Source organism: Rhinopithecus roxellana, chromosome 16 (genome assembly GCF_007565055.1).
Source record: "Rhinopithecus roxellana isolate Shanxi Qingling chromosome 16, ASM756505v1, whole genome shotgun sequence".
NCBI lineage: Eukaryota > Metazoa > Chordata > Mammalia > Primates > Cercopithecidae > Rhinopithecus > Rhinopithecus roxellana.
Window position 1 is genome coordinate 565,334 of NC_044564.1, and position 27,156 is coordinate 592,489.

The 27,156-nt window shown below is 46.2% G+C and overlaps 1 protein-coding gene and 1 pseudogene across 4 annotated transcripts in view; one reads left to right on the top strand and one right to left on the bottom strand.

Moving 5' to 3' along the window:
• The window catches only part of TBC1D2 (TBC1 domain family member 2), a 58,322-nt gene that overhangs the window by 20,825 nt on the left and 10,341 nt on the right, over positions 1 to 27,156 (bottom strand). For all 4 annotated transcript variants that reach the window (XM_030920095.1, XM_010357633.2, XM_030920094.1 and 1 more), the window contains 4 exons: positions 25,041 to 25,176; positions 13,780 to 13,913; positions 9,722 to 9,918; positions 1,906 to 2,301 (listed from right to left, as the gene is read on the bottom strand). In XM_030920095.1, coding sequence (XP_030775955.1) covers positions 1,906 to 2,301; positions 9,722 to 9,918; positions 13,780 to 13,906 — 720 coding nt within the window. In that variant the 5' untranslated portion in view covers positions 13,907 to 13,913; positions 25,041 to 25,176. The remainder of the gene's footprint in view (positions 1 to 1,905; positions 2,302 to 9,721; positions 9,919 to 13,779; positions 13,914 to 25,040; positions 25,177 to 27,156) is intronic.
• LOC104657785 lies at positions 13,924 to 15,940 on the top strand (annotated as a pseudogene).

Genomic DNA, 27,156 nt, shown 5'->3' on the forward strand with positions numbered 1-27,156 from the left:
CAAGAGGACTAGTTGGGCTATTTGACAGAGAGGTGAGATAACATGCCCAAAGTCACACAGCTAGAAAGAGGCAGAGCCAACAGCCAAACAGGTCAGTCGGACTTCAAAGCTTGGGTGGTGGCCACTGTTCAACACTGCCCACTGAGAGTTTTTCTCTCAAAAGCTTCCTGATTTCTTTGTCTTTTTTCTTTCTCCATCTGCCCTCACCCACTAGTTCCTTGATAGAGTAGTACGAGAGTTCTCAAGGTTATATGTCTATATGTACAGTCTCGTGTCACTTAATGATGAGGATACACTCTGAGAAATGCATCATTAGGTGATTTCTTTTTTTTTCCTTTTTTTTTTTTTTTTGACATGGAGTCTCACTCTGTCGCCCAGGCTGGAATGCAGTGGCTCAATCTCAGCTCACTGCAAGCTCTGCCTCCCAGGTTCACGCCATTCTCCTGCCTCAGCCTCCCAAGTAGCTGGGACTACAGGTGCCCGCCACCACACCCGGCTAGGTTTTTGTATTTTTAGTAGTGATGGGGTTTCACTGTGTTAGCCAGGATGGTCTTGAACTCCTGACCTTGTGATCCGCTAGTTGATTTCATTGTTGTGCTAACATTATAGAGTGGACGTAGACAAACCTAGTTGATTTAGCCTACTACGCACTCAGCTAGATGGTGTAGCCTATTGCTCCGAGGCTGCATACCTGTGCACCTGTTACTGTACTGAATACCGTAGGTGGCTGTCACATAATGGCATTTGTGTACCTAAACACATGTAAACATAGAAAAGGTAGCGTGTTGTGATAGGATGTTACAACGGCTATGATGTCACTATGTGATAGGGATTTTTCTGCTCCATTGTAATCTTATGGGACCACCATACATGCAGCCCATTATTATATTGCATCTGACTGTACATATGTGGTTGTGAGTGGCAGGGTTTGGAGCAGGACGAACCCTGGTTGTATGGCGCCCTTTAGGGACAGTGGGGGCTATGGGTGCACTCCACAGTCACAGGCCTTCCAGAGGGACAGTTCCTGTCACAACCCTTTAGAGAGGAGGCTGCGGGTCACGGCAGGCAACACACCTCACATAAAGTTCCTACCCCCTGTGACACCACTGGTCCCTGTGGGATGGGGAAGCCTAGGGAAAGAGGGACAGAGAAGGGGAAGGAAGGAGAGGAAAGGGGGAGCAGGGATGGTGGCAGTAGCTACAAATGGCAGCAGAGCAGACAGACCAGACCGCAGACATGAGCTCCAACCCAACTCCAGCTCCCTAACTTCTTCAGCACACGAGCCTGGGCAAGCTCCTTAACCTTTCTCAGCCTCAGCATTCACATCTGTAAAGGGGGAGCACACCAGTGGCTGCCTCACCTCACAGGGCTGGCACGAGGACTAAATGCGGCGAAGCACCGAGGGCAGTGCCTGGCACACAGGAAACACCCTATAAATTCTACAGATGGGAGCGGTGACTATTGCCAGCTGCAGGTCATCTGTATGTTGTGCAGGCACAGGACTGTGAGGGGAGGGTTGTGCTGGTCCCTTAGGGCTCTCAGGTGCACTGGGATGGCACTAAGGGAGGCTGACCAGGCCAGGCCCCAAACTCAGCTAGTCTTGGGCTTTCATCTCTCATTTGATAATCTAGAGGCACCGTTACGTTGCAGTAGCCCAGGATACCAGGGCTACTGGTTAATGGGTCAATCAAGGCCCAGGCAAACTGCACTGGGCCTTGTGGTGAAGAAAGTGAAGAAGTGTAGAGTAATATTCCCATCAACATGTGTTTCTAATGTGAATATTTTAGGATGAAGGGATATCCCCCACTCCACCTAGCAAAGCCTTAGGGGTGGAGAGCACCCCTTTCCTGAGGGCCGGGGCAGAGGACCCGCAGGACGGGCAGGCCCTGGAGGGAAGGCCCCTACCTTCAGGTGCTCGATCTTCTCCTGCTGGCTCAGGAAGTCCCTGTCAGCAGCGTCGGAGGGCAAAGAAGACTGGTCAGGGGGGTGCGTGAAGTCCTGGGTGACCTTCTCAGAGAGCTTGCAGATGACCTGCTGCTTGGCGTGGTTCTTGTCCATAAGCAGCTGCACGTGCTGCTGTAGCTCCTGCACCTCCTGCTCCCGCAGGCTCGCTGTGTGCGCCAGGCTCTCCCGCTCCTGCTCCAGGGCCTCCACCCGCCGGCCCAGCTCCGCGATCTGCCGCACTTTGTGCCGCACCAGCTCCAGCCGGTCCTTGTCCTCAGCCGCCGCCAGGTATGCGCTGGACGCCCTCTTCTCCTGCTGGGCGGCCTCCAGTGCCTTGTGCAGGATCTTCACCAGCTCCTGGGCAAGGAGAGGGAAGCATCTTGTGAGCTCAGGGAGGGCCTGCTGGGCGCCAGAGCGGGGCGTATGTTATCAGTAGTTCTCCTAACCACCCTGAGAGGTGTCCAGCAGCATCCCTGCAGCACCTCATCCTGACACTTTCTCCTTCTCTGTTCAAGTGAGTGTTAGCTGGGCACATGGTTCCCCAGCTTCAAACTGCATCTCCCAGCCAAGCCATGGTGAGGTGTAGCCCAGTGACTGTTCTGCCTAAATGGGAAATGAAAAGTGAAATGGGCAGCTTCTGGGTCCTACCTTTAAAACAAGTAGACACATGCTCCCCTGGTCCAGTTATCTTTGCTTTGGCTGGGAAGTGGCAGGAACTAGCACGGCCGCCTCAGAGCCACAGCAGAACATACGTGTTGAGAAAGGGCTGCTCGCCAGCTCGGAGTTGCTTACTTACCTCTGGGTTCTTTAATGTGAGTGAGAAACTTCTCACTCGTTTTGGGCCACAGTGCTTTGAACGGTTTTTTTTTTTTTTTTTTTTTTTTTTTTTTTAAGACAGCATCTCACACTGTTACCCAGTCTGGAGTGCAGTGGCACGGACATGGCTCACTGTAGCCTCAATCTCCTGGGCTCAGCTGATCCTCCCACCTTAGCCTCTCAAGTAGCTGGGACCACAGGAACGTGCCAACACACCAGGCTAATATTTGTATTTTTTTTGTAGAGATGGGGTTTTGCCATGTTGCCAGGCTGGTCTCAAACTCCTGGACTCAAATGATCTGCCCACCTTGGTCTCCCAAAGTGCTGGGATTACAGGTGTGAGTCACCATGCCCAGTGGAGATGTTTTTGTTATAGCAGCTGAACCCATACCCTGACATATACACATCTATTTCAGGGATGAACAAATTGAGGCCCAGCAGAGAGTAGAGTGGAATTCAGTCTCAATTGGCCAGATTCCAAAGCCTGTGCTCAGTCACTAATAAAACCAGGGGTGGCAGCTATGTGGCATTACTTTTCCCTCATCATCCCTGTGGCAGACATTATTAGTTCATCTCCCATACTTCTTCCTGCACAGCCTAGTTGAGGCCTCAGAATCCTTCTCAATATAGCATCTAGTCACTACCAATCAAGTTGAGGCAGCATTAAAGAGGAAATACACTGGCAATCCCCAAGTAAAGCCATGCACAGAGGGCCTCATTCAACCCATTTGTGCCTAGTTCCCTCCAGCCCACCAGCTGATGCCTGCAAAGCTGGTAGAAGGAACTCTAGAAAGTTCAGACACAACAGAGCTTGATTTATTCCTCAGCAGGGGCAACTGATTCACACAGGAACTCAAGGTCTGCTCAGCTCCCTGTGCCTTTAAGCCTGTAATGTCCCCAGGGAGGGCCATGCCTGGACTCAGGCCTATCTGTCCTAAAGCAGGGCTGTGAATTCATTCTGGGCCAAGGATGAAGACATCAGCAGCCAGGCCCACGTGGACCTCATACCAGGTAGGTATGACTTTCAGGCAACACTGCCCTGCTCTGTGCTTCTCATTTGGAAAAACATGGTTTCCTAGAGACATGTCAACTATACCACACCAAAGTATTAAAACAAATGGATTGGCTGCATGGGCTTATTTGCTAAGAACAATTCTATATTAGAGGAGAACTGCCAGAAACCATGACTTTTTTGGAGAAGCTAATGACAAGACCACCTTAGCCTGCATCTTCTGAAACCTTAGGACTAGTGACCATCCTTTCTCAGGTTCTCTCTTTTCCTTTCACACGCCCATCTATCTGTCCAACCTTTACCAAGCACCACTGGGTGCCAGGCCAGGCCCTGAGCCAGGTGCTGTGGCCCAGAGAGGGACTGGTGAGAGTTCCCACCTCCAAGGACTGCAAAGGCTGGTGGGAATGAACATGACCCACCGGAGTGGAATGATCTACTGCAAGTCAGGGGAACAAGGGTGTTCGTGGGAAAGGAAATGACTTCTGTCTGGGGTGGAGGTTGCGGGGAATACCAGTCCAGAGCATTTAAATGAAACCGTGAAGAATGAGAAGGGCCAGAGATGGTCAAGCAGCAGGTGGGAGACGAGGGTGGGGACAGCCCTCCGAATGTGGCCAAGCCACAGCCCCAGTAAAGACCTGGAGGAAGGAAAGAACTACCATGAAGCTGTGGGAGCCCTGGGGTGTGGCAGGAAGGTGGGGCGAGGACAGCACAGTGATTGCAAACCAAAAGGGAATGTTTGGAATGTTCAGAATGAAGAAGTCAGCTTCTCAGGGCTCAGTGGAGAGAGATTAACATTCCTGTGGCTCCAGGATAACTGGGAGCCTAGGCCATTTTCTGCTTCAGTTGAGATTTGGAGATTACCTTGAATGACTGCCCAGTAAAATAACCAACAGACATCATTGTTCAGACTTGCCCTAGGAGCAGAACCAGGTGGGTATCTTTCCCTCAGTTTTGGGGAGTTGACTCTAAAGCTCATTTCATTACATCTAGCTGTCTCCTTCACGCATTTGGCTCCCAGAATCTAAGACCAAGACAACAGCCCAGGAGGCTCTCCTCCCACCCCCAGAATTCTTGTACCAGAATAAAATAGGCTTGAAAGAAAGGAACCAGGGCAGAGGGAGGGAGCCCCAGTAGGACCTGTAAGATGAGGAGTGAGAATGTCATGAATTCAGGAAACCTAAAGTCTGGATTATAAGCAATGTCTTAGGACCAATTCTTAAAAATAGAGGGGTTGATGAAATGAAGCTTTTTTTTTTTTTTGAAACAGGGTCTCACTCTGCTGCCCAGGCTGGAGTATAGTGGCACAATCACGGCTCACTGTAGTCTCAACCTCCTGGGCTCAAGTGATTCTCTTGCCTCAGTCTCCCTGGAAGCTTGGACTACAGGCATGCACAATGCCCAGCTAATTAGTTTATTTTCTGTAGAAACAGGGTCTCCCTACATTGTTAGGGGTGGTCTTGAACTCTTAGGCTCAAGAGATCCTCCCACCTCAGCCTCCCAAAGTGCTGGCATTATAGGCATGAGCCGCCATGCATGGCCCAAGTAGTACTTTTAATATCTCTCAATCGAGTTGTTTGGTTCATCTCAGATTTTTATACCTGGTCTTAAGTTGTTATTTTATTTAAATTTTTAAAAGTCAACAAATCATCTTTAAAAAATAATCCTTTATCTTTTTAGAGCATTGCTACTTTCATCAGTGGTGGGCCCCACAGGGGTCAGATGAAGGGGCATGCGCTTTGGAGTTGCACAGGCCTTGGTTCCCATTCTGGATCCGTGGGGGTGTATCTAATGAGGTGACTCTAAGGAGGGTGGCTCAGGGGGCCTCTTCACTGAACCTCTGCTTTCTCGTGAATGGGGCTAAAGGTTCCTCCTCCACTCAGAACTGCCTCTAGCATGACAGAGAAAGTGCCAAGTGTCCCTCCCCAAGCTGACATGCCCAAAGTACCTCCCAGCCCTCTTTCATGTCCTCTGAAGTTTTTGGCTGGAGTTCTAGGAAAGTAAGAGGCTGCACGTTGCCCCACCAAGTTTGCTAAAAAATTACGTTCCTTTACCCAGTAATCCTGATTGAAGTAAGGTGGCCCCAGAGGGCTGCAGGCAGGGTTCCAGAGGGGTTCATCATTCCCAGCTGCCAACAGATGGTCAACATCACCACAGACAACAGCCTTCCATCTGCCAGAGCAGACGGTCTTCAGGCTGGGTGTAGTTCTGTCAACTCCAAGGGTCAGTCCCCGGCCAATCAGCCATCTGGTGCTATCTCCTAGAGCCCAAACCTCTTGTGGGGCCAGTGCTGCAGGTGTGGGGACAGATAATGGCTTAATGGGTATTGGAGTCGCCCCATGGTTTGATATGACACCAGGGGGTACACAGGGAGTACATTCATTTTTTTCTCAAGATCAGTTTCGGTGCTTGTGTCTCATACTGGGACTCACCATGAGATTATGGAGGAGAGGAGGCAGCCCAGCCTCTAGACCTGGAGAAGGAGGTTAGGGCCCCAATCCTGGCTTTTCTAGCTGCCTGAGCATGGGCAAGTCACCCAACTCCTCTGAGCTCCTCAAATGCTGGCTCAGCCTCTGGGAGACCCTGAGCATGCAGACGCTCGGAGAATCTCAGTTTCCTTTTCAGAGAAAGGGGATGACGACTATTGTAAGGACAGAGAAAACACATGGGAAGGCTCAGCACAGTCCTGGGGCCGTGCTTCATACCAGCAGTTCCCGTGTTCACGTCTTCTCTTACCAGAGAAGTGAGGTGCCCTACTAGACGGTGAGGTGCCCAAGGGCAGGGATTTGTCCCCAGTGTGCTCTCAAGAGCATCTCACAGTGTTTGAGATAGAAAGTCCTAAGGAGTCACTAAAGCCATTGGCAATGGCCAGGTGAGCCAGGATAAGATGCCGAATTCCCATGTCATCCTGAAGCTTGAGGTAGACAGGAGGTGCCTTCCCACTAAAGAAAGGCAGGAAGGTACCTCGCAGGGCTAGCTCCTGAGAGTCCAGGTGCCTATCTTCCCAGCTGATGGATGGGACTCTAATGAGGGTCTCAGAGGCACAGCGGCTCTCCCAACAGCATTCTGAGTGCCTGGGGGCACCACTGGGCACCCAGAAGTTGTGCTGGCTTTTTCTGTCTCACCTCTTTGGTTTCAGTATCTGGGCTATAGGTGAAACCCTAGAGGACAGGACTGCCGTTCCTCCCTTCCTAATGTGGAATAAAGACCGAAGTTCCCTGATCACTGCGATGGCCCCACAGCACATTTCCTGGAGGCACTGATGGGCTCTCACTTCCCGCCTTGTCTCAGAGCCCCTCAGCAGGGCACCTCACTGCTGGTAGGGCAGGAAGAGATCGACATGGAGGGTAAGGAGGGCTGCAGTAATTGCCAGAACAACCAGAGCCTGCATCTATTGGGCAGCTGCTGGGTGCCAGGTACTGGGCTTTATGAATCTGGGCACAGATCCCTCCAGTAAACATGGCTGTAACTCCATTTATAGAAGAGGAAACTGAGGCTTAGAGAGGTTAAGAAATTTAGAGAGGCCAGAATTTGAGCCTGTGCTGTCTTATTTAAAGGCCGGTGCTTTGAATCATCCTGAAGACTGAAGTGCATTTGTGGAATGGGTTGAAGAACACACAAATCCACTCATATTGCACAATAAATAGATAAACTAAATAAATCACAACTCATTCTCCTTTTGACCGTCTGTCCCAGGACACAAAGTTGAGGTCTGGTTGAAGGTTACCTGGTAAAAAAAAAATCCAGATTCTTCAATGCATCAACTTCCTCCTGATAATTTCCCTCTGAATATATGGGAGTTGTCAATAGCCTGGGCAACCCTTATTAATTGCCAAGAATCTTGCCTTTATTTTTTGAAGAATGACGAGTCCCCCAGAGATGCAGAGCAATCAGGGGCAAACTTTCATGAAATCTAGGTCTCCCGGGGCCTTTCTACTTCATCTGACAATTTGTAATGTATTAGAAAGAAAGACTGTGTCAAGGGAGGTTGCCCATATATTCAGGATTTCTTCTTCTTTCCAGGTTTGGGTTTGGGATTTAAGCTCTACCAGTCCAGGGATCGAGTAGCTGCTATGGCTCTGTTTCACGCCCTCTCAGCTCTCAGGAGCGTCCAGCAGCCTCACAACAGGAGCACCATGATGACAGGAGGAAAAGACAGCTGGGCTGCTAAGCAGAAGCAGAGGGGACTTCACGTGTTATAACTACACATTTGGGTGTTGCTTTGCTTAATGTCTGTCTCTGCCATGAAATGCAAGCCCTGTAAGGGCAGAGTCTATGCCTTTTGCTCACTGTTCTTTCCCAGCACCTGGAACACTACATGCACGTAACAGGCCCTTAATAAAGATTTGGTGAATAAACACATGAGTTAAGAACATATGAATAAATGAGGCCCCTCCTTTAAGAACTCTAATCTCTAATCACCAGTTGCTTCATTAAACATAACTCCTGGCCGGGCACGGTGGCTCATGTCTGTAATCCCAGCACTTTGGGAGGCTGAGGCGGGCAGATCATTTGAGGTCAGGAGTTCGAAGCCAGCCTTGCAACATGGTGAAACCTAGTCTCTAATAAAAATACAAAAAAAAAAAAAAAAAAAAAAAAAATTAGCTGGGCATGGTGGCAGTCGCCTGTAATCCCAGCTACTTGGGAGGCTGAGGCAGGAGAATTGCTTGAACCCAGGAGGTGGAGGTTGCAGTGAGCCAAGACTGCACCATTGCACTCCAGCCTGGATGACAGAGTGAGACCCCATCTCAAAAAAAATAAAAAAAAGTCACTCCTGACATGCCAGGAATGAAGCCTCTGCCAGTTCCCCTGAGATCTGCTGACAGTGGTCACTGCTTAGGGGCAGAAAAGGCAGACAAGGGGCCAAACTAGGTATAGGGAGAGCATTTTTTCTAGATTTCTTCCCCCCAAAACAGGGCAGAAAAGAAATGTACAAGTTATAAGAAATATTCAGAAGGCAGTAGGGCATAAGCCCCACCTCCCCAGCCTAAGTCTTCTGGAGTCAGGACAGGGAAACAAAACAGAAAAGGCCTCTAGGCAGCCAAAGTTCAAACACAAAAGCTTAGGCCTTCCTCCAGAGGAAAAGGAGTGTAGGCCCTCAGGGGAGCCCGCCACTGCCACCACAGGCCCTACCAGGCCCCACCAGGCCCCACCCTTGGGATTTATGTAACTGCCTAACTTAGTCCCTTTTATCACTCTAAAGAGGGGCTCCCGCCCGGAGCTGAAACCCCCTCGCATCCCCACCCTGGGACCCTCACTACTTCATAAGGTAGCCCCTGGCTTTTAATACCATTTACTCTCTGGGATGTAGGATTTTGGAGTAGTTTTAATGTCTGTGTGTGTGAGATCTGTTTTCTACAATGACTATATAGTTATTCCTTTTTGTAACTCTCATAATTAACTTCTTACCATATTAAGCCCAAATATTCCTGTCACTGTTCTGTGTCGGTCCTGGCTTAGCCCTGGGCCACACACATGCTGCTTGTTTGCTTTCTCCTGTGACAGTCTCGTGACGGTCATTCAGATATCTGTGCCCAGATATCAGCTGCCAGGTCAAAGCCTCCCCCCAATTCTATCGACAGCTCCTCCCATGACCCTAGATCCAGATCACCTGCCTCTAAGTATTGTCATTTTCTGGGTAGCGGGTGAGACCATGCATGCCCTCCAGGAGGGGTCCAAGAGACAGTTATTAGAGTAGATCTCCAGAGATACCTGCCCTTGGTGCCTTTTTGTGACTTGCTTTGAGTGACATTAGGTTCTTGAGTAATCAACAGCATATTTCAACCTTCCACAGTTTGGCCTTTAAAGACCAGAGCTGGTGCCTGCTGGCCTTTAAAGACCAGACCTGCTGGTGCCCAGCAGGGCTACTGCTTCCCATCTAGTTTGTCCGAAAGGCTCTAGGAACTGGAGGGGTCTACTGGAACCTGGGGCCTCTCTGGGACCAGACCTCACCTTCTGAGACTTCAGCTCCTTTGTGAGCATCAGAACCTGTTGCTCCAAGGCTGCCACTTTCTCCTGGGCAGTTCGGTTCCATGTGACTCCTTCAGAAAAGAATGGGAAGGTGTTGTTCTGGCGCTTGGCTTTCTGAACAAAATTGATGGTCAGAGAAGACTTGGGCGTAGGTTTTGGAGAATCCTCTGGCTCTCTCCCTGCTCAAGAGGAGAAACGCAGAAGTTATGACGGATGACATCAGCAGTTCTTAAACCTGAGCTTGCTTTAGAAGCACCTGGAGGGCTTGTTCAAATGCGGATGGTTGGGCCCTAATTTCGGAGCTCTGAATTTAATAGGTCTGGGGCAGGGCTTGAGAATTTGCACTTCTAAAAAGTTCCTAGGTGATGCTGACACAGCTTGTCCAGGGGTTAGACTGTGAGAACCACTGGCCTACATAAACGTTATTGCACTGTGCTGGCCCATCTGCTAAACTGTGCCTGTCTCCTTCCTTCAGATCCCACCCAGCCTGGATGGGTCTCTCATGCCACCCTGCTGGTATTTGCCAAGTGGCTTTCTCCTCGGGCACAAGCCCTGGCAGGATGTTCTGTTCCTTATTTCAGGATCCCACCTCTATGTGTTAGGAGATTTTCAAAGCACACAGATCTGTCTGATGATAGGAACACAGAATGAATGTCTGTACTCTGCATTCTTGCTCCAGAGAGCAGCTCAAACATTTAACTTGATTCTTCTTATTCCAAGCTAAGTTAAGAGACATATTCCCCCCACAGTTGATTGTCTCAAGGATGCATAGTCCTTTTATCTCCTGGGTTACAACCTATGGTTCACAGGCCAAATCCAGCCCACAGCCTGCTTTTATAAATAAAGCTTTATTAGAACACGGCCATGCCCATTTGTTTATGTGCTGTCTATTGCTGCGTTTACACCTCAAAGGCAGAACTGAGTGCTTAAACCTCAGAAACCCTATGGCCCACAAAGCCTCAAATCGTTACTGTCTGGCTCTTTACAAAAAATGTTTGCCACCCACTGTTTTCAAGTCACTAAAATTTTATTCTTAAATCAAACCCAACATCAGAGAATCATTCCCTTGGGTTGCCTTATCCTGCCCTGACCCAGCTGTGCTTCTGGTCTCTGCCATCAGCCTGCATCAAGGGACATTTAATGGCCTGATTATGTGGCCAAGGGCCCTTGAGAAGCTTGTTCACATAGGATATATACATCATGCCTGTTATGAGTCCCCAGCAGAAGAAATTCCCTTCAGCCCTAGGAACTTCCAAGAAAAGCTTTGCTTCTTATAAGAAAATATGTTTTTAGTCTTATGGACACTGGAAATAATCTAGCTGCTTGCATTTCCCTCTTTGCCTTGGTTGCTGAGCTTAAAGTCACATTTACTGCCTACCATCAGATATTTTGTAGGATCATAAATTGATCTTATCTAAATCTCCTAACCCAAATTACTCATTTGTATGAGTATGCATTTTAGTAAACTATTAACTATTTCTTGGGACTAAAGTGTTAAAGGTATTGAAAATAAGAATGTGGTATGGGATCCCAGGATAGGGGATACACAGGGCTTTGGGGATAGGCCAAATGACGTAGCATGAGACCAGGCCAAGGGCTGGCCAAACAGTCTTGAACAGATAACGAGTTACTCCAGTAGGTGATAGGAAACAGACACTGAGTGCAAAAACAGTACCTAGATCGGCCAGGCGCAGTGGCTCATGCCTGTAATCCTAGCACTTTGGGAGGCCGAGGCGGGTAGATCACGTGAAGTCAGGAGTTCGAGACCACCCTGGCCAACATCGTGAAACCGCATTTCTACTAAAAATACAAAAATTAGGCAGAAATCGCTTGAACCCGGGAGGCAGAGGTTGTAGTGAGCCGAGATCATGCCAGTACTCCAGCCTGGGCAACAGAGCGAGACTCTGACTCAAAACAAACAAAACAACAGTGCCTTGCTGAGTGCAGAACCAGAACAGTCTTGTTCCAGATCGAAGAGAAATCAGGCTACCATGGGTACAAGGCAGCCCACAGAGCTCAGAAGTATGTAGTACCTCTTTCTCCTTCCTGTGATGGGGTCTAGGGGAGCAGGGAAGCTCCCTGTAGCATTGCTGCCCTTTGATACACGACTGTGCACCAACTCTGAGGAAAGGCAGGGCAGGCCTCACAGTGCCCAGTTTATAATTAGAGAAAATGAGGCCTAAGACAGTGGCATTCAATCAGTGCCCTGGATTTCATGGGAGTGCCTCAAGGACTGACCAGGAGGGGAAGGTGGAGTAAGAGGAGCAGAGGAGGAGTCCAGACTCCCACTCAGGCCTCAGCTCTGCTTTTATCTGCTTTATATATTAGATTTTGTTCTGTCACTCACTCTGTGGCCGTGAGCAAGTCACTCCACCCTTCCATGCCTCAGTTTCCTTATTTATTGAATGAGGATAATAACAATATACACAGTTCCAGTTGCTGTAAGAATTAAATAGGTCAATGTAGGTAAAGTGCTTGGTACACACGGATAAAACTTGAAAAGATTCTGCTAAGTCAAAGAAGCCAGTCACAGCATGGTATATTCCATGGTATATTCTACTCACAGCAGATGTCCAGAACAGGCACATCCATAGAGAAAGAAAGGTTGTGGCCACCTAGCGTTATGGGGCAGTGGGGATTAAGGTTGATGACTAAGGGTGCAGGTTTCTTTTTGGGGTAATAAAAATGTTCTAAAATTGATTATAGTGATGGCTGCATAATTCTGTGGATATACAGAAAGCCACTGAGTTACACATTTTAAATGGGTGAATTGTATAGTATATGAATATATCTTAATAAAGTTATTACAAAAAAAATGCTTACTGCAGCACTGGCACAAAGTAACTGCTAGCATTATAATGATGATGATTGATCCGATATAGCACTGGCCTTCTCTTGGACTGCTTGTTATGCTCTCTGGGGCTTTGACAGGCACTGACTGCTCCAAAGGGTGCTTTTTCTTTTCTTCTTCTTTTTTTTTTTTTGAGACAGCATCTCACTCTGTCACCCAGGCATGATCATGGCTCACTGCAGCCTCGACCTCCCTGACTCAAGTGATCCTCCCACCTGAGCACCCCAAGTAGCTGGGACTACAGGCTCGCATCATGATCAGCTCATTTTTAAATTTTTTTGTAAAGACAGGGTCTCCCTGTGTTGCCCAGGCTCGCCTTGAACTCCTGAGCTCAAGCAATCCTCCAGCCTTGGCCTCCCAAAGTGCTGGGATTACAAGCATGAGCCACCATGCCCAGCCTTATTTTAACTTTTTACTCTGAAAAAATTAGACTTACGGGAAGTTGCAAAGACAGTGCAGACATGTCTCAAGTACTCTTCACCAAGCTTCCCCCGATGGTGACATCTTACACAGCTATAGCACACTATCAATTCTAGGAAATAGGTGTTGGTACAACATGTGTGCGTAGGTCTACGTCATTTTATCACACGTGTACATTTGTTTTTGGTTTTGTTTGAGACAGAGTCTCACTCTGTCACCCAGGCTGGAGTGCCGTGGTGCAATCTCGACTCATTGCAACCTCTGCCTCCCAGGTTCAAGTGGTTCTCCTGCCTCAGCCTCCTGAGTAGCTGGAATTATACGCACTAGCCACCATGCCCAGCTAACTTTTGTATTTTTAGTAGAGTGGTGGTATTAAGAGGTGGTGCCCTTGGGAGGTGATCAGATTTAATGTCATGAGGGTGGAGCCCCTGATAAGATCAGTACCCTTAGAAGAAGAAGCAGAGACCAGAGCTCTTTCAGTCACGTGAGCACACAGTGAGAAGGCGCCCATGTGCAAGCCAGGAAGGGAGCCCTCACCAGACACTGAATCTGCCGGCACCTTGATCTTGGACCTCCCAGCCTCCACACAACTGTGAGAAATACATGTCTGTTATTTAAGCCACACAGTCTATGGTGTTTTAGTAAGTAGCCCAAGCCAACTAAGATAAACAAACACACCAATGCTGGTTCACTGGAAGGAAAGAAGGCACTTGTGCCAGTCGTGAGGAGCTGGTCCCTGAAGGCAGCTCAGCCCTGGACAGAGGCTCACCTGGGGTGCTGGGGTCAGAGGCCGAGGGCCGTTCCTCCCTCTGAGGCTCCCCACTCTGTGGAGAATATTCCCCCGGAGGTTCACGGCCTGTTGCCTGGGCCTGCTTGTTGCCACGGATGTTGTGCATTGTGTTTCTGAAAGGAGATGAGAACAGAGGAGCATGAGGCTGAACTCTGCCTTTCTGCCCCTCTGTCCTTCCTGCCGCCACTGGTGCAGCTCAGGTCTCATCCCCACACCCTGTCATCCCGACTGGTCTCCCAGACTCCAGGCACCCTACATGATGCACCCCACGCATGGCACTCTCAATCTCCTTTACCTGTCTTTCGCATTCTTATCTTCCACACACTATGTGGCTTGTTAGTAATATAAGCTTGACTTCCTCAACCCCCAACCCTGCAGCTGGAATATAAATGCCATGAGGCAGAAGTATTGTCTGTTTTGTTAACTGATGCACCTAGAATGCCTAAACAGTGCCCAAAATGTAGAAGGTGCTTAGTACGGGTGTGTTGGATGAATGCCGAATGGACTTGCTACACTAACTTTCCCAAAACCTTCATCTGGTTTCATCACTCTCAGGCTCAAAAACCATCAGTGGCTCCCGACTTCTGCTGAGATAAGTTGCAAACACCTCCTGACATCTTTCCCTGTTTGCTCTCTTTCCCTGCTCAGATCTGTCCTCTGTGCAGCCTTCACTGACCATCTCATGGCCTCCAAGGGGCTTAGTGCACTTCACAGCTGGGTCACCCTTTGGCCAAGTACGTGTCTAGGCTGAAGCCTCTTGATGTAATTTCTTTAAGAACCGGGTACTAACCTACCTGCATGTTTGCTGGTGCCCAACACTGGGTTGTATGTGCCAGAGCCGGGCTCAATACATGTTTGGTTTACAGAAAGGAACTAGATAGTACCAAAGGCTGACCTGAGATCACAGACCACAGAGAAGTTCATAATGAGCTGGATGTAAAAACAGTTCAAGGAGTTTATTCTCCCTTGCAAAGAGATAAGATTAATAACAGGGAAGGGAAAATGATGAAAGGAGTTCACTAGGTCAGTGTATTCAAAACCAAAGGTTCCAACTCATTGGTAGATTGTAAAACCAGTTTAGTGTCATGACCAGCATTTAAAAAATGAAATACAAAGTATCAGGGCTGCTGCCACCTGCCTGTGTCCACCTGTGTTGCATTGGGGTCCCGAGGAGCTGTTGGGTGGTACAGGCTGAGGCTGGCTTGTGTGGAAGTCATCCTCGCCTCTGCTTGCCAGCTCTCCCATCCATCCTCTCTCCCAGTGGTTGTCATGCTGGTGCGCATCTCCTGCCTGCTGTGCTAGTTCAGTTTGCTCTTTTGGAAGCAGGAGATAGAACTGATGCTTGCGGGGCTGCAGGACTTGGGCCAAGATCACTTTTGTGAATATCACTGCATCAGGTCAATTTAGTGAAAACATGATACCCACAGTGAGCTTCGCCATGAGGAAAGTAACTAAAGGTAACATCACAGTAAAGATCCGGGACATGGCTGGGCGCGGTGGCTCACGCCTATAATCCCAGCACTTTGGGAGGCCGAGAAGGGTGGATCACGAGGTCAGGAGTTCAAGACCAGTCTGGCCAAGATGGTGAAACCCCATCTCTACTAAAAATATAAAAAATTACTGAGTGTGGTGGCATGTGCCTGTAGTCCCAGCTACTCGGGAGGCTGAGGCAGAGAAGTGCTTGAACCTGGAAGGCAGAGGTTGCAGTGAGCCAAGATTGCACCACTGCACTACAGCCTGGGTGACAGAGCGAGACTCCATCTCAAAAAAAAAAAAAAAAAAAAAAGATCTGGGACATGGAAGGACAACCCCAATTCTGGAGCATGTAGGAACTGTATTGCAGAGGAGTCAACGCTATTGTTTACATAACAGGTGCTGCAGATTCTGAAAAGATAGAAGCCTTGAGAAACAAGCTACATAATCTAGATAAACCATAGTTACAAGGAATTCCAGTGCTAGTACTTGGAAACAAGAGAGAGAGATCTTCCTAATGCCTTGGATGAGAAACAGCTAATTGAAAAAATGAATGTCTGCTATTCAGGATAAAGAAATGTGCTACTACTCAATTTTTTGCAAAGCAAAGGATAACGTAGGTATCACACTTCAATGATTTATTCAACATTCAAAATCTAGAAGCTGAAGCATCTCCTGAAGTCTTCCAGTCCTTCTCAGCTATAATCCTAGACTTACTGTCTGTTTCTCTAAAGTACTTCCCAAAATACTTCTAACCCCAAGAAATTGTCTTTTTCAGAGTTTATTTCTCATGTGCATTGCTGAAGATGTGCATCCCTAATTCTTCATAAGAATCAGCGAGTTGTTGGCCAGGCGTGGTGGCTCACGTCTGTAATCCCAGCACTTTGGGAGGCCGAGGCGGGCAGATCATGAGGTCAAGAGTTTGAGACCACCCTGGCTAACACGGTGAAACCCTGTCTCTACCGAAAATACAAAAAAATTAGCCAGGCGTGGTTGCGGGTGCCTGTAGTTCCAGCTACTCGGGAGGCTGAGGCAGGAGAATGGCGTGAACCCGGGAGGTGGAGCTTGCAGTGAGCCGAGATCGCACCACTGCACTCCAGCCTGGGCAACAGAGCTAGACTCTGTCTCAAAAAAAAAAAAAAAAAAATAGAATTGGCGAGTTGTCATGATCAAGTCAGCACATATAAAACACACATATCTTACACATACTTGTCTTAAACTATATAGAGCTTTTAAAAATTTTATTAAAACACACACACACACACACACACACTTTTGACCATCTTAAGAAGACTGCATATTTCCATACTGGTCTTTCTAGGCCAGATTTTGTTGTTGTTGTTGTCTGAGATGGAGTCTCACTCTGTCACCTAGACTGGAGAGCAATGGCACGATCTCGGCTCATTGCAACCTCCACCTCCCAGGTTCAAGCGATTCTCCTGCCTCAGCCTACCAAGTAGCTGGGATTACAGGTGCCTGCCACCACACACGGCTAATTTTGTATTTTTAGTAGAGACGGGGTTTTGCCATGTTGGTCAGGCTGGTCTGAAACTCCTGACCTCAGGTGATCCACCCGCCTCAACTTCCCAAAGTTCTGGGATTACATGCGTGAGCCACTGCACTCGGTCTGGGCCAGATTTTTATATTGATTTTCAGTAAATGTTTATCTATAATATTTCATTTAGAGTCCAGTAGCTTGATACTTATACTGACTTGATACAGTATGAAGTTTCTAGTGCCACACATGGTTTTTAGAAAACCTTTAAGCCTGGCTCATGTTGGATATAAACATAATGTTTATCTTATCTCACAAATGTCTGTGAAATGTATAATTACACCTTAGGATTCCAAAAATAGTTTGCAAAGAGTGAGCGGAGGCACCAGATCAATGCTGTTGGTTCTTTACACTGGTGAGATTCTACTTGAAAAGTATCAAAAACACTCTACTTTCTGAGAATTCTTTATCACCAAATAGCAGTTGGGGATATGGGAGGAACTAAGGCATGCTTTGTATCTGTGTAGATCATTACTTCCATCTTTTTTTCCGCATTCAAAATACTTTTTATGGGGTTGGGAATTGACGATTTCTCCAAAGCTTTTATGAATTTAAAGCATGCCAGTCAATATAATAAAATCTGTTAAGAATGTCAGACTTTGGCCGGGCGCAGTGGCACACGCCTGTAATCCCAGCACCTTGGGAGGTTGAGGCGGGTGGACTGCTGGAGGCCAGGAGCTCGAGACCAGCCTGGCCAACATAGTGAAACTCTGTCTCTACTAAAAATACCAAAGTTAACTGGGCGTGGTGGCTCATGCTTGTAATCCCAGCTTCTTGGGAGGCTGAGGCCAGATAGTTGCTGGATGTCACTTGAACCGGGGAGGCAGAGGTTGCAGTGAGCAGAGATTGCACCCCTGCACTCTAGCCTGGGCGACAGAGCAAGACCGTCTCAAAAAAAAAAGAAAAAAAGAAAGTCAGGTTTTGTTCAAAAAAAAGAAAGAAAATATCAGAGTGCACCTTGCTTAGTCAGCATTAATATTTTGTGAATTACATATATGTGTAGTGAGTATGACAGAAAAATGTATTTGTTTTTACTGTGGCCATGGCTAACAGTTTGAAAAACACTCTATCAGGAGGGCATTTACTTAAAAGGCAGCTACAGTGTGGTCAAAAAAGACAAAGTCATAGCTGGGCATGGTGGCTCATGCTCGTAATCCTAGCACTTTGGGAGGCTAACGCGGGTGGATCATTTGAGGTCCGGAGTTCGAGACCAGGCAGACCAACATGGTGAAACCCCTTCTCTACTAAAAATACAAAAAAATTAGCTGGGCTTGGTGGTGTACACCTGTAATCTCAGCTACTCAGGAGGCTAAGGCAGGAGAATCACTTGAACTTGGGAGGCAGAGGCTGCAGTGAGCCAAGATCGTGGCACCGCACTCTAGCCTGGGTGACAGAGCAAGACTCCATCTCAAAAAAAAAAAAAAAGGAAGTCAAAAGTTGAAAACCTGGCTTTGTTATGTAATCTCTACATACAACACACACTTCTAGTTATGTGATGGAGAAATTTCTCTGAAAAACTCTTAATTCCACAAATACCAAAACATATTAAGACCTAGTTTAAGGCAAAGGAAAGGAAGGGAAACCCAGGGACTGAACATGAAAAAGGATATGCAACTCAAATGGGAAGTAAAGAGGAAGATAAACGTGTAGATTAGATTACTGTTCAGTAAATATCTACTCCCTTCTCCGCACCCCCATGGGAGCAGCTTCTGTCTCCTCTGCTTCTTGACTCTGCTTCTTGACACTTCTGGTTATGTGATGGACAGATTTCTCTGAAAAACTCTTACTCCACAAATACCAAAACATATTAAGATCTAGTGTAAGGCAAAGGAAAGGAAGGGAAACTCAGGGACTGAACATGAAAAAGGATATGAAACTCAAATGGGAAGTAAAGAGGAAGATAAACGTGTAGATTAGATTACTGTTCAGTAAATATCTACTCCCTTCTCCGCACCCCCATGGGAACAGCTTCTTTCTCCTCTGCTTCTTGACTCTGGGTCAAGGCAGCTACAGTGTGGACTTCCTCTGGCCAACTGATGTTAGCAGATATGGTGTAAACACAGAGTTAAAGTGCGCTCGTATGTAAGGCTTGCCTAGTACTCCTGCTTTTCATCATGGGAAGAACATGCCTCAGGTAGCTGCTGCTCCATGGAAGATGAGAAACACATGGGGTCAACCTAGATCTTACCAATAGCTTGCAGCCAAGACCCAGTGAACCTAGCCTAGATCAGCTGAACCCAGATGCGTAAAAAACAAATGCTTTTTATTATATGACACCGAATCTAGAAGTGGTTTGTTTGCAGCATTATTATGGTGAAGGTTAACTAGGACATATGCTTGCCCAGAATAGATTCCAGAAACCTAGAGCCAGGCGTGAGCCCCCGCGCAGCCTAGAAATATTAAGTATTTTGATCCATGAACATGAGGTATCTTTCTAGCTATTTAAGCCTTTTTTTATTTTAAACAATGTTTGGTGTTTTCAGAGCATACATTTTGCATTGTTATGTCAAATTTATTCCTAAATATTTCATTCTTTTTCTAATATTGTTATGGAGTGTTTTCATAATTTTATTTTTTTGTTGTTTATTACAGGTGTATAGAAATACAACTGGTATTTCTATTTTGATCTTGAATCCTGCAATCTTGCTGAACTAATTTCTTAGCTCTAGTAGTTCTTCCTTAGGATTTTCTGTAAACAAATATCATGTCAACTGCAAATAAAGATAGTTTTACTTTTTTCCTTCCCAATCTGGATGCCTAATTTCATGGTCTTGCCTAATTGGTCTGGCTAAAGCCTCCAGAACAATGTTGAATAAAAACAGCTGGAGTGAAAATCCTTGTCTTATTCCTGATTTTAGGGGGAAAATATTCAGTATATATAATATAAGTATGTTAGCTTTGCAGTTTTCATTGATTCCCTTTATCAAGCTGGGGAAGTTTCCTTTTACTCGTTATTTTTTTTTTTTTTTCTGAGACAGAGTTGCTCTGTCGCCCAGGCTGGAGTGCAGTGGTACAACCTCCGCCTCCTCAGTTCAAGCAATTCTCCTGTCTCGGCCTCCCGAGTAGCTGGGACTACAGGCCTGCACCACCATGGCCGGCTAATATTTGTATTTTTAGTAGAGACAGGGTTTCACCATATTGGCCAGACTGGTCTCAAACTCCTGACCTCAAGTGATCCACCCACCTCGGCCTCCCAAAGTGCTGGGATTACAGGTGTGAGCCACTGTGCCTGGCCTTCTTCTAGACTTTAAAAAAAAAAAAATTATTTATTTATTTATTTTTAAAATTATTATTTAGAGATGGTGTCTCACTCTGTCACCCAGGCTGAAGTGTGGTGGCATGCTCATAGCTTACTGTAGTCTTGACCTCCTGGGCTCAAGTGATCCTTCCACATCAGCCTACACAGTAGGTGGGACTACAGGTATGTGCCACCACACCCAGGTAATTTTTTGTAGAGATGGGGTTCACTATAATTTTTTGTAGGCTGGTCTCAAACTCCTGGCCTCAATCGATCCTTCCACCTCGTCCTCCCAAAGTTCTGGGTTTACAGGCAAGAGCCACAACGCCTGGCCCTTTCCAGTCTTTGTGAGTGGTTTCATCACAAAGAGGTGTTGCATATTGTCAAATGCTTTTTCTCAGTCTACTGAAAATGATGTGGTTTTTCACCTTTATCTTATTAATGTAGTGTATTACATAAATTGAATTTCAGATGTGAAACCAACCATGCATTCCTAAGATAAATCCTACTTTATCGTGGATTAATCCTTTTTATATGCTGCTGAATTCAGTTCGCTAATATTTTGTTGAGAATTTTTACATCTGCCTTCACAAGGGATATTGGTCTGTATTTTTCTTACGATGTCTTTGTTTGGTTTCGGTATCAGAATAATATTAGTCTTATAAAATGAGTTGGGATGTGCCCCCTCCTCTTCTATATTTTGGAAGAATCTGTGAAGAATCTGTATTAATTTTTCTTTAAATATTTGGTGGACTTCACCAGTAAAGTCATTTGGTCCTGAGTTTTTCTTCATGGGTATTTATTTATTATTTATTTATTTATTTATTTAACTAATTCAATCTCTACTATGTAATTAGGTCTTTTCAGATTTTCTTCTTGCGTATATTTTAGTAAATGTGCCTTTCTAGGAATTTGTCTATTTTCATTGAAGTTATCAAATTTGTTGGCACATAGTTGTTCACAGTATTCCCATATAATCCTTTTTGTTTTTGTAAGGTTGGTAGAAATGCTCTCTTTTGTTCCTGACTTTACTAATTTGAGTCTTCTCTCTTTTCTCAGTCTGCCTAGCTTAAGGTTTGTCAACTTTGTTGCTCTTTTCAAAGAACCTCTATTGATCTCTAACTTAGTTTAAAACAAGATCCAGGTATGTGTGTATGTGTGTGTGTGTGTGTGTGTGTGTGTGTGTGTGTGTGTGTGTGTTTTGTATAGTTGGGCCCAGAATAAGAAAATACTGAGATTATACTTTCATGGATAGTACAGCTGAGTGATGGAAGGAAAAATTCATCAGTTGAATTAAGAGCAGAGAGGAAATTAGAACTCAGCACTCCCAATACCTGATCTTTTGCTGTAATTACTAAGGGCTCCTGCTATAAGGGGAGCCCCTGACTCCTTGGCCTAGTGACTTCCCTTTCCCAGTCTTGCTTTCCCCATCTGAAAATACAAGAATGTAGTTTCATTGAAGAGAATCACCATGATCATGATAGGCACTACTATTTACTGAGCATCACTTTATGCTGGGTCCTGTGCTGAGCCCTGTTACATGGATTTCATAAACCACAAGTCACATGAGTTGGAAAGGGACGCAGGGCCACATCCCTATAGCTAGAGGCACTGGCTAGGTGGGATAACCATTACTACTGCCCACACTTTAACCAGGAACTGCTCCCTCCCTGACACGTCCTGGGTCTGATAAGCAGTCCTCCTTGGGGTGTGGGAAAGCACAGAAACCACAACTTAAAGGCAGCAAAAGGCCTTCTAAGCCCTAGCACACATCTCCTCTGGGAACGGGGAGCTCACTACCTTCTGAAATTGTCTGGCTGGTCACCACCCAGCTAAACCACTATGCTTGGAAGAGCTGTCTCTATTTCATAAATGTATCAACTTTGCTTGGAGCAGTTCATGGACCATTTTCTGTTTAGGTTTAATTCCAGGCTTGCAAGGCCTGGCCAGCATGGGAGTGGTGGTCCTAAAGACTTGTTCTGAAAGGATAACCTTGGGCAAGCCAGTTATCGTCCCTCAGTCTCAGTTTCTTCATCTGCAATGGGGATGTCGAACATATCCATAATGAACACTGGATGGACCCTTCCATGGCTCAAGTTCTAAGCGAAACACTATGATGCATTCCACTCACTTGATCCTCCCAAGACCAGTGAAGTAAATACTATTCTCCCCACATTGGACAGAGAGAACTGAGATTCGAAGAGAATAAGTAATCAAAACTGCAGAGCAAGTAGGTGGTGGGGCTCAGCAGCCCTGGATGACTAACTCCATGGTTTGAGAACTTAACCATGTGTTGACACCACTTCATAGGTTTGTCCAGACAACTCGAGAGCATAAAGCACCCAACACAGTGCTCAGGAAGCTCCCTACCCCCTTCCCTGAGTATGACCTGGGTTCATGGAAGCACCAACAGTGAGTTCCAAGACCAGCCAGAGCAAAGGGGTGTAGGACACAAAGGCAGCTCTCATCTCACCAAGTTATCTGGAGCTTTCAGCAGCCCAGGGCACTTCTCTTGCAAAGTAGCCTGGCATCTTCTGTGGCTATGACAAGTTACAGGAGGGAAGTTGCTCTATGACCCTCTGAAGCTTCCTTCCTTTCTTGGTCTCTGCATTTTCTGTGTTCCGCTTCTGCTGCCGTGGCCTCTATCAGGCATGGACTCGGCTTAATATTGGTGAGGCTGCCCTGGGTACATGCTGGCTGGATAGCTGGACTTCTCAGGCCCTCTCTACCCCAGCATGCTCCCAATGCACCCAGTTACCTGTAGGTCTTCCCAATAGATGATCTCCTGCAGGGTGCCCTCCATGTCCGCTTACCCTGGGAGGCTCAACCATGCCCTATACCTGTCAAGCCTCTCTCTCGAGCTTAGATCTCTCTCCTGGGCTCCAGGTCATTCATCCAAATGCCTTCAGGGTAGCTCTATCTCCAGCCAGCAGACCTCAAAGAACACTCATCATCTTTTCCCTAAAACCTGATTCTCTCCTGAAAAGGACGTCACCACCCTCCTAGTCACTCAAGCAAATTCAGACACTGAAACCAGCAGAGGGAAATACTCTGCCTGAGTCACACAGAACCAGGGGTCCCTAATCCAAGTCCTTTGAGCAATCTATTTTGCCTTCTAAGAGCTCTAAGTTCATCTGAAGTCCACACAGAAAATAATGCCCAGGCTGGGCGTGGTGGCTCACCTCTGTAATCCCAGCACTTTGGGAGGCCGAGGTGGGCAGATCACGAGGTCAGGAGTTTGAGACCAGCCTGGCCAACACAGTAAAATCCCATCTCTACTAAAAATATAAAAAGTTAGCTGGCCGTGGTGGCAGGTGCCTGTAATCCTAGCTACTATGGAGGCAGAGGCAGGAGAATCGCTTGAACCTAGGAGGCAGAGGTTGCAGCGAGCCGAGATGGCGCCACTGCACACCAGCCTGGGCGACAGTGTGAGCCTCCGTCTCAAAAAAAGAAAAGAAAAGAAACACCCAAAGGATCACTATTGGATATAGTTTGAATTCCTGAAAGTTTCCACCCCTTCAACTAGAGTAACAATAGCAGCAGCAGCTAATATGTATTGCATGCTTAAGACTGCCAAGCACAGTTCTAAAGCAGTCTGCATGAATTAACCCCTTCAATTACCATGCTAAGCTTGTAAGGCAAGTGCTGTTGTATTTACATTTAATAACAAGGTAAGCAAAGCACTGAGAAACAACTTGCCAACAGCAGCACAGCCATGACTGATGGAGCCAGGATACAAACCCAGGCAGTTTGCTTCCAAAATCCAGGCCCCACTGCTGCCTTTTTTTTTTTTTTTTTTGAGACAGGGTCTCACTCTGTTGCTCAGGCTAGGATGCTGTGGTATGATCATGGCTTACTGCAGCCTTGACTTCATAGGCCTGGGATTACAGGCACACACCACTATGCCTAGCTAACTTTTCACTTTACTTATTGTAGAGGCAGGGCCTCACAAGTTGCCCAGGCTGGTTTTTAACTCCTGGCCTCAAGTGATCCTCCTGCCTTGGCCTCCCAAAGTGTTGCGATTACAGGCATGAACCACCACGTCTGGCCCATACTGCTACCTTCTTAGATATTATCTAAAACAAAGTCTGACAATAGTAAGGTATAGATATAATATATTATTAAATAAAAAAGTAGTTGAGATATGATTGACACAATAAATCGCACAAGTTAAAAATGAGTAATTTGATGCTTTTGACATGTATAGACATTTGTGAAACCATCACTACATCACACTCAACATGATCTCATTTATGCAATATGTATACAGAAAACATAGAGGAAAGAAATATACCAAATGCTAAGAATATTTGTCTGGGTGATAGGATTATGGATAATTTAAAAAATACTTTATTTATAACCAAGTGATTCTCCTGCTTCAGCCTCCCTAGAAGCTGGGTCTATAGGCTGTGAGCCACCTTGTCCAGTGAGTAATTTTTTATACCCTTCCAGATGTTTCTGATTTCCTATAATGAACATGTACTACTTTTCCAATCAGAACAATGAATTTTTTTTTTTTTTTTTTTTTTTTTTTGAGACAGAGTCTTGCTCTTGTCGCCCAGGCTGGAGTGCAATGGCGCAATCTCGGCTCACTGCAACCTCTGCCTCCTGGGTTCAAGCGAATCTCCTGCCTCACCCTCCTGAGTAGCAGGGATTATAGGCACCTGCCACCATGCCCGGTTAATTTTTGTATTTTTAGTAGAGATGGGGTTTTGCCATGTTGGCCAGGCTGGTCTCGAACTCCTGACCTCTGGTGATCTGCCCGCCTCAGCCTCCCAAAGTGCTGGGGTTATAGGCACGAGCCACCGCACTTGGCCAAATGTAATATTTTAAAGTGATGATGTGATTAACTGAAAATAAAGCCCATAACCCTCTCCCGGGGCCCACCTCCCTGCAGGAGAATCATAGTGGGTTGAGCTCCACCGAAGGGGCTGCCTGTAGCTTGGCTAGCCCCTCAGTCCCTCTGGCACTTACTGTATTTCAGTTCCCAGGTGCTTGAGGGAAATATTCTGAAGGGCAGGGAAGGGCTGCAAGGCAGCTGCCACACCCACTAGCCCAGGGGGTGTTTTCACAGGGCACAGGAACTCCTCCAGCTCTGCTTCTTCTTGCCCTGGGAACAAAGAAAAGGGAAATCAATCAGCCAGGTCACTGTACTTGGAAAGACAGGTCAGGTGGGATGCTACTGGTGCAGCCCTGATTGGGAACAGGCTGGAGTTGGAGAGTTGCAGGGGCAAGCAGGCCTTCCCTGTAGGTTAACAGCGGCAAAATAAGCTTTTCACAAAATGTTCTGCAGCCAGTAAAATGATGCATTTTGCTGGTACAGCCCTCCTGCAAACCCCTTAAAAATATGCAGACCTAGCTGGGCGTGGTGGCTCATGCCTGTAATTCCAGACTTTGGGAGGCCGAGGCCGGCGGATCACCTGAGGTGGGGAGTTAGAGACTAGCCTGACCAACATGAAGAAACCCTGTCTCTACTAAAAACACAAAATTAGCCGGGCGTGGTGACGCATGCTTGTAATCCCAGCTACTTGGGAGGCTGAGGCAGGAGAATCACTTGAACCCAGGAGGTGGAGGTTGCGGTGAGCCGCGCTGGAGCCATTGCACTCCAGCCTGCGCAATAAGAGCGAAACTCCGTCTCAAACCAAAAAAAAAAAGAAAAAAAGAAAAAAAATAAAATAATGCAGACCTACAGTTAATTCTACATCTGAGAGTCCATCCTAAAGATGGAAGTGCAGACAAAACTTTATGTGCCAAGAGGTTCATTCTAGCATTGTCACAAATAGCCTCAAAGTTGGAAAAGATCTAACTTGGGAATAGGTTAAGTATATCAGAATGTCTTCATATAATAGAATATTAATCATTCAAAAACTATGCGAATAATTACTTATAAACAGGGAAACTTGTATGGAATATAGTACTGAGTGGAAAAAGCCAGATTAAAAAAAACTTGGAAGGCTAGGTGCTATGGCTCACACCTGTAATCCCACCACTTTGGAAGGCTGAGCCAGGTGGGTCACTTGAGCCGAAAATTTGAGACCATCTGGGCAACATGGCAAAACCCCATCTCTACAAAAAACAGAAAAATTAGCCGAGTGTGGTGGGGCATGCCTGTAGTCCCAGCTACTCAGGAGGCTGAGGTGCGTGGATCGCTTGAGCCTAGGAGGTGGAGGTTGCAGTGAGGTGAGATAGTGCCACTGCACTCCAGCCTGGGCAACAAAGCAAGCTCTTGTCTCAAAAAAAAAAAAAAAAAAAAAAAAAAAAAAAAAAAAAAAAAAAAAAATTGGCGTTATAGTATTATCTCAATTGCACAGAAAAGGTCTCAAAGAAATATACTCCGCAATCTTTTTTTTTTTTTGGAATTAAATCATCTAATTTCAAATATTAATTACAATTCTAGGAAAATAACTTTGATTAAGTGATTTAAAAGGCAGGGACAGGCTTCTCTGTAAAATTATTTCCAATCCCAGACCCATTTCTGGGCTTTTTCTCTCTCCCAGTGTAGAGAATCTTGGAGATTGCTGGGAGGCAGTAAGGTGGTGTGTTCTATGCATCGTGAAGATGTTTAATACTGTGATGACCAAGCAGAATCTAATATTCTTGGCCCTTGTACTCCCAAGCACTATACTCCGCAATCTTAATAGTGGTTTCAGCTGCGTGATGGGATTTGAAGTGAGCAGGCTATTCTCATTGTATTTTACTGTTTTTTCCAAATTTTCTACATAAACATGGGTTACTTTATAAACAGAAAAAGAATATGTATTTATCAAAAATAGATGTTTATACAGAGATTTTTAAAACACAGGCAAATATTAGGGTCACATTACCGAGTATCAAAAAACAAAGTAGGACATTTTATATTACTATATGATCTGAAACATGTTTAAATAAAAGGCAGGCAGGAGATCATAACATAAGGTTAATACTGGCTACCTCTGGGTGATAGGATTATAGGTTCTTTTTCTTTTTAGTCTTCCAAATGTTCTGTGTAAATAGTGATTCTTCTACAGTGAATACTTTAAAATGTTTAATGTTAAGCAAGCTTTCAAGGCCAAGGAAATTATTTGAAGTATAAGAGAGGGGAGGTGAAATA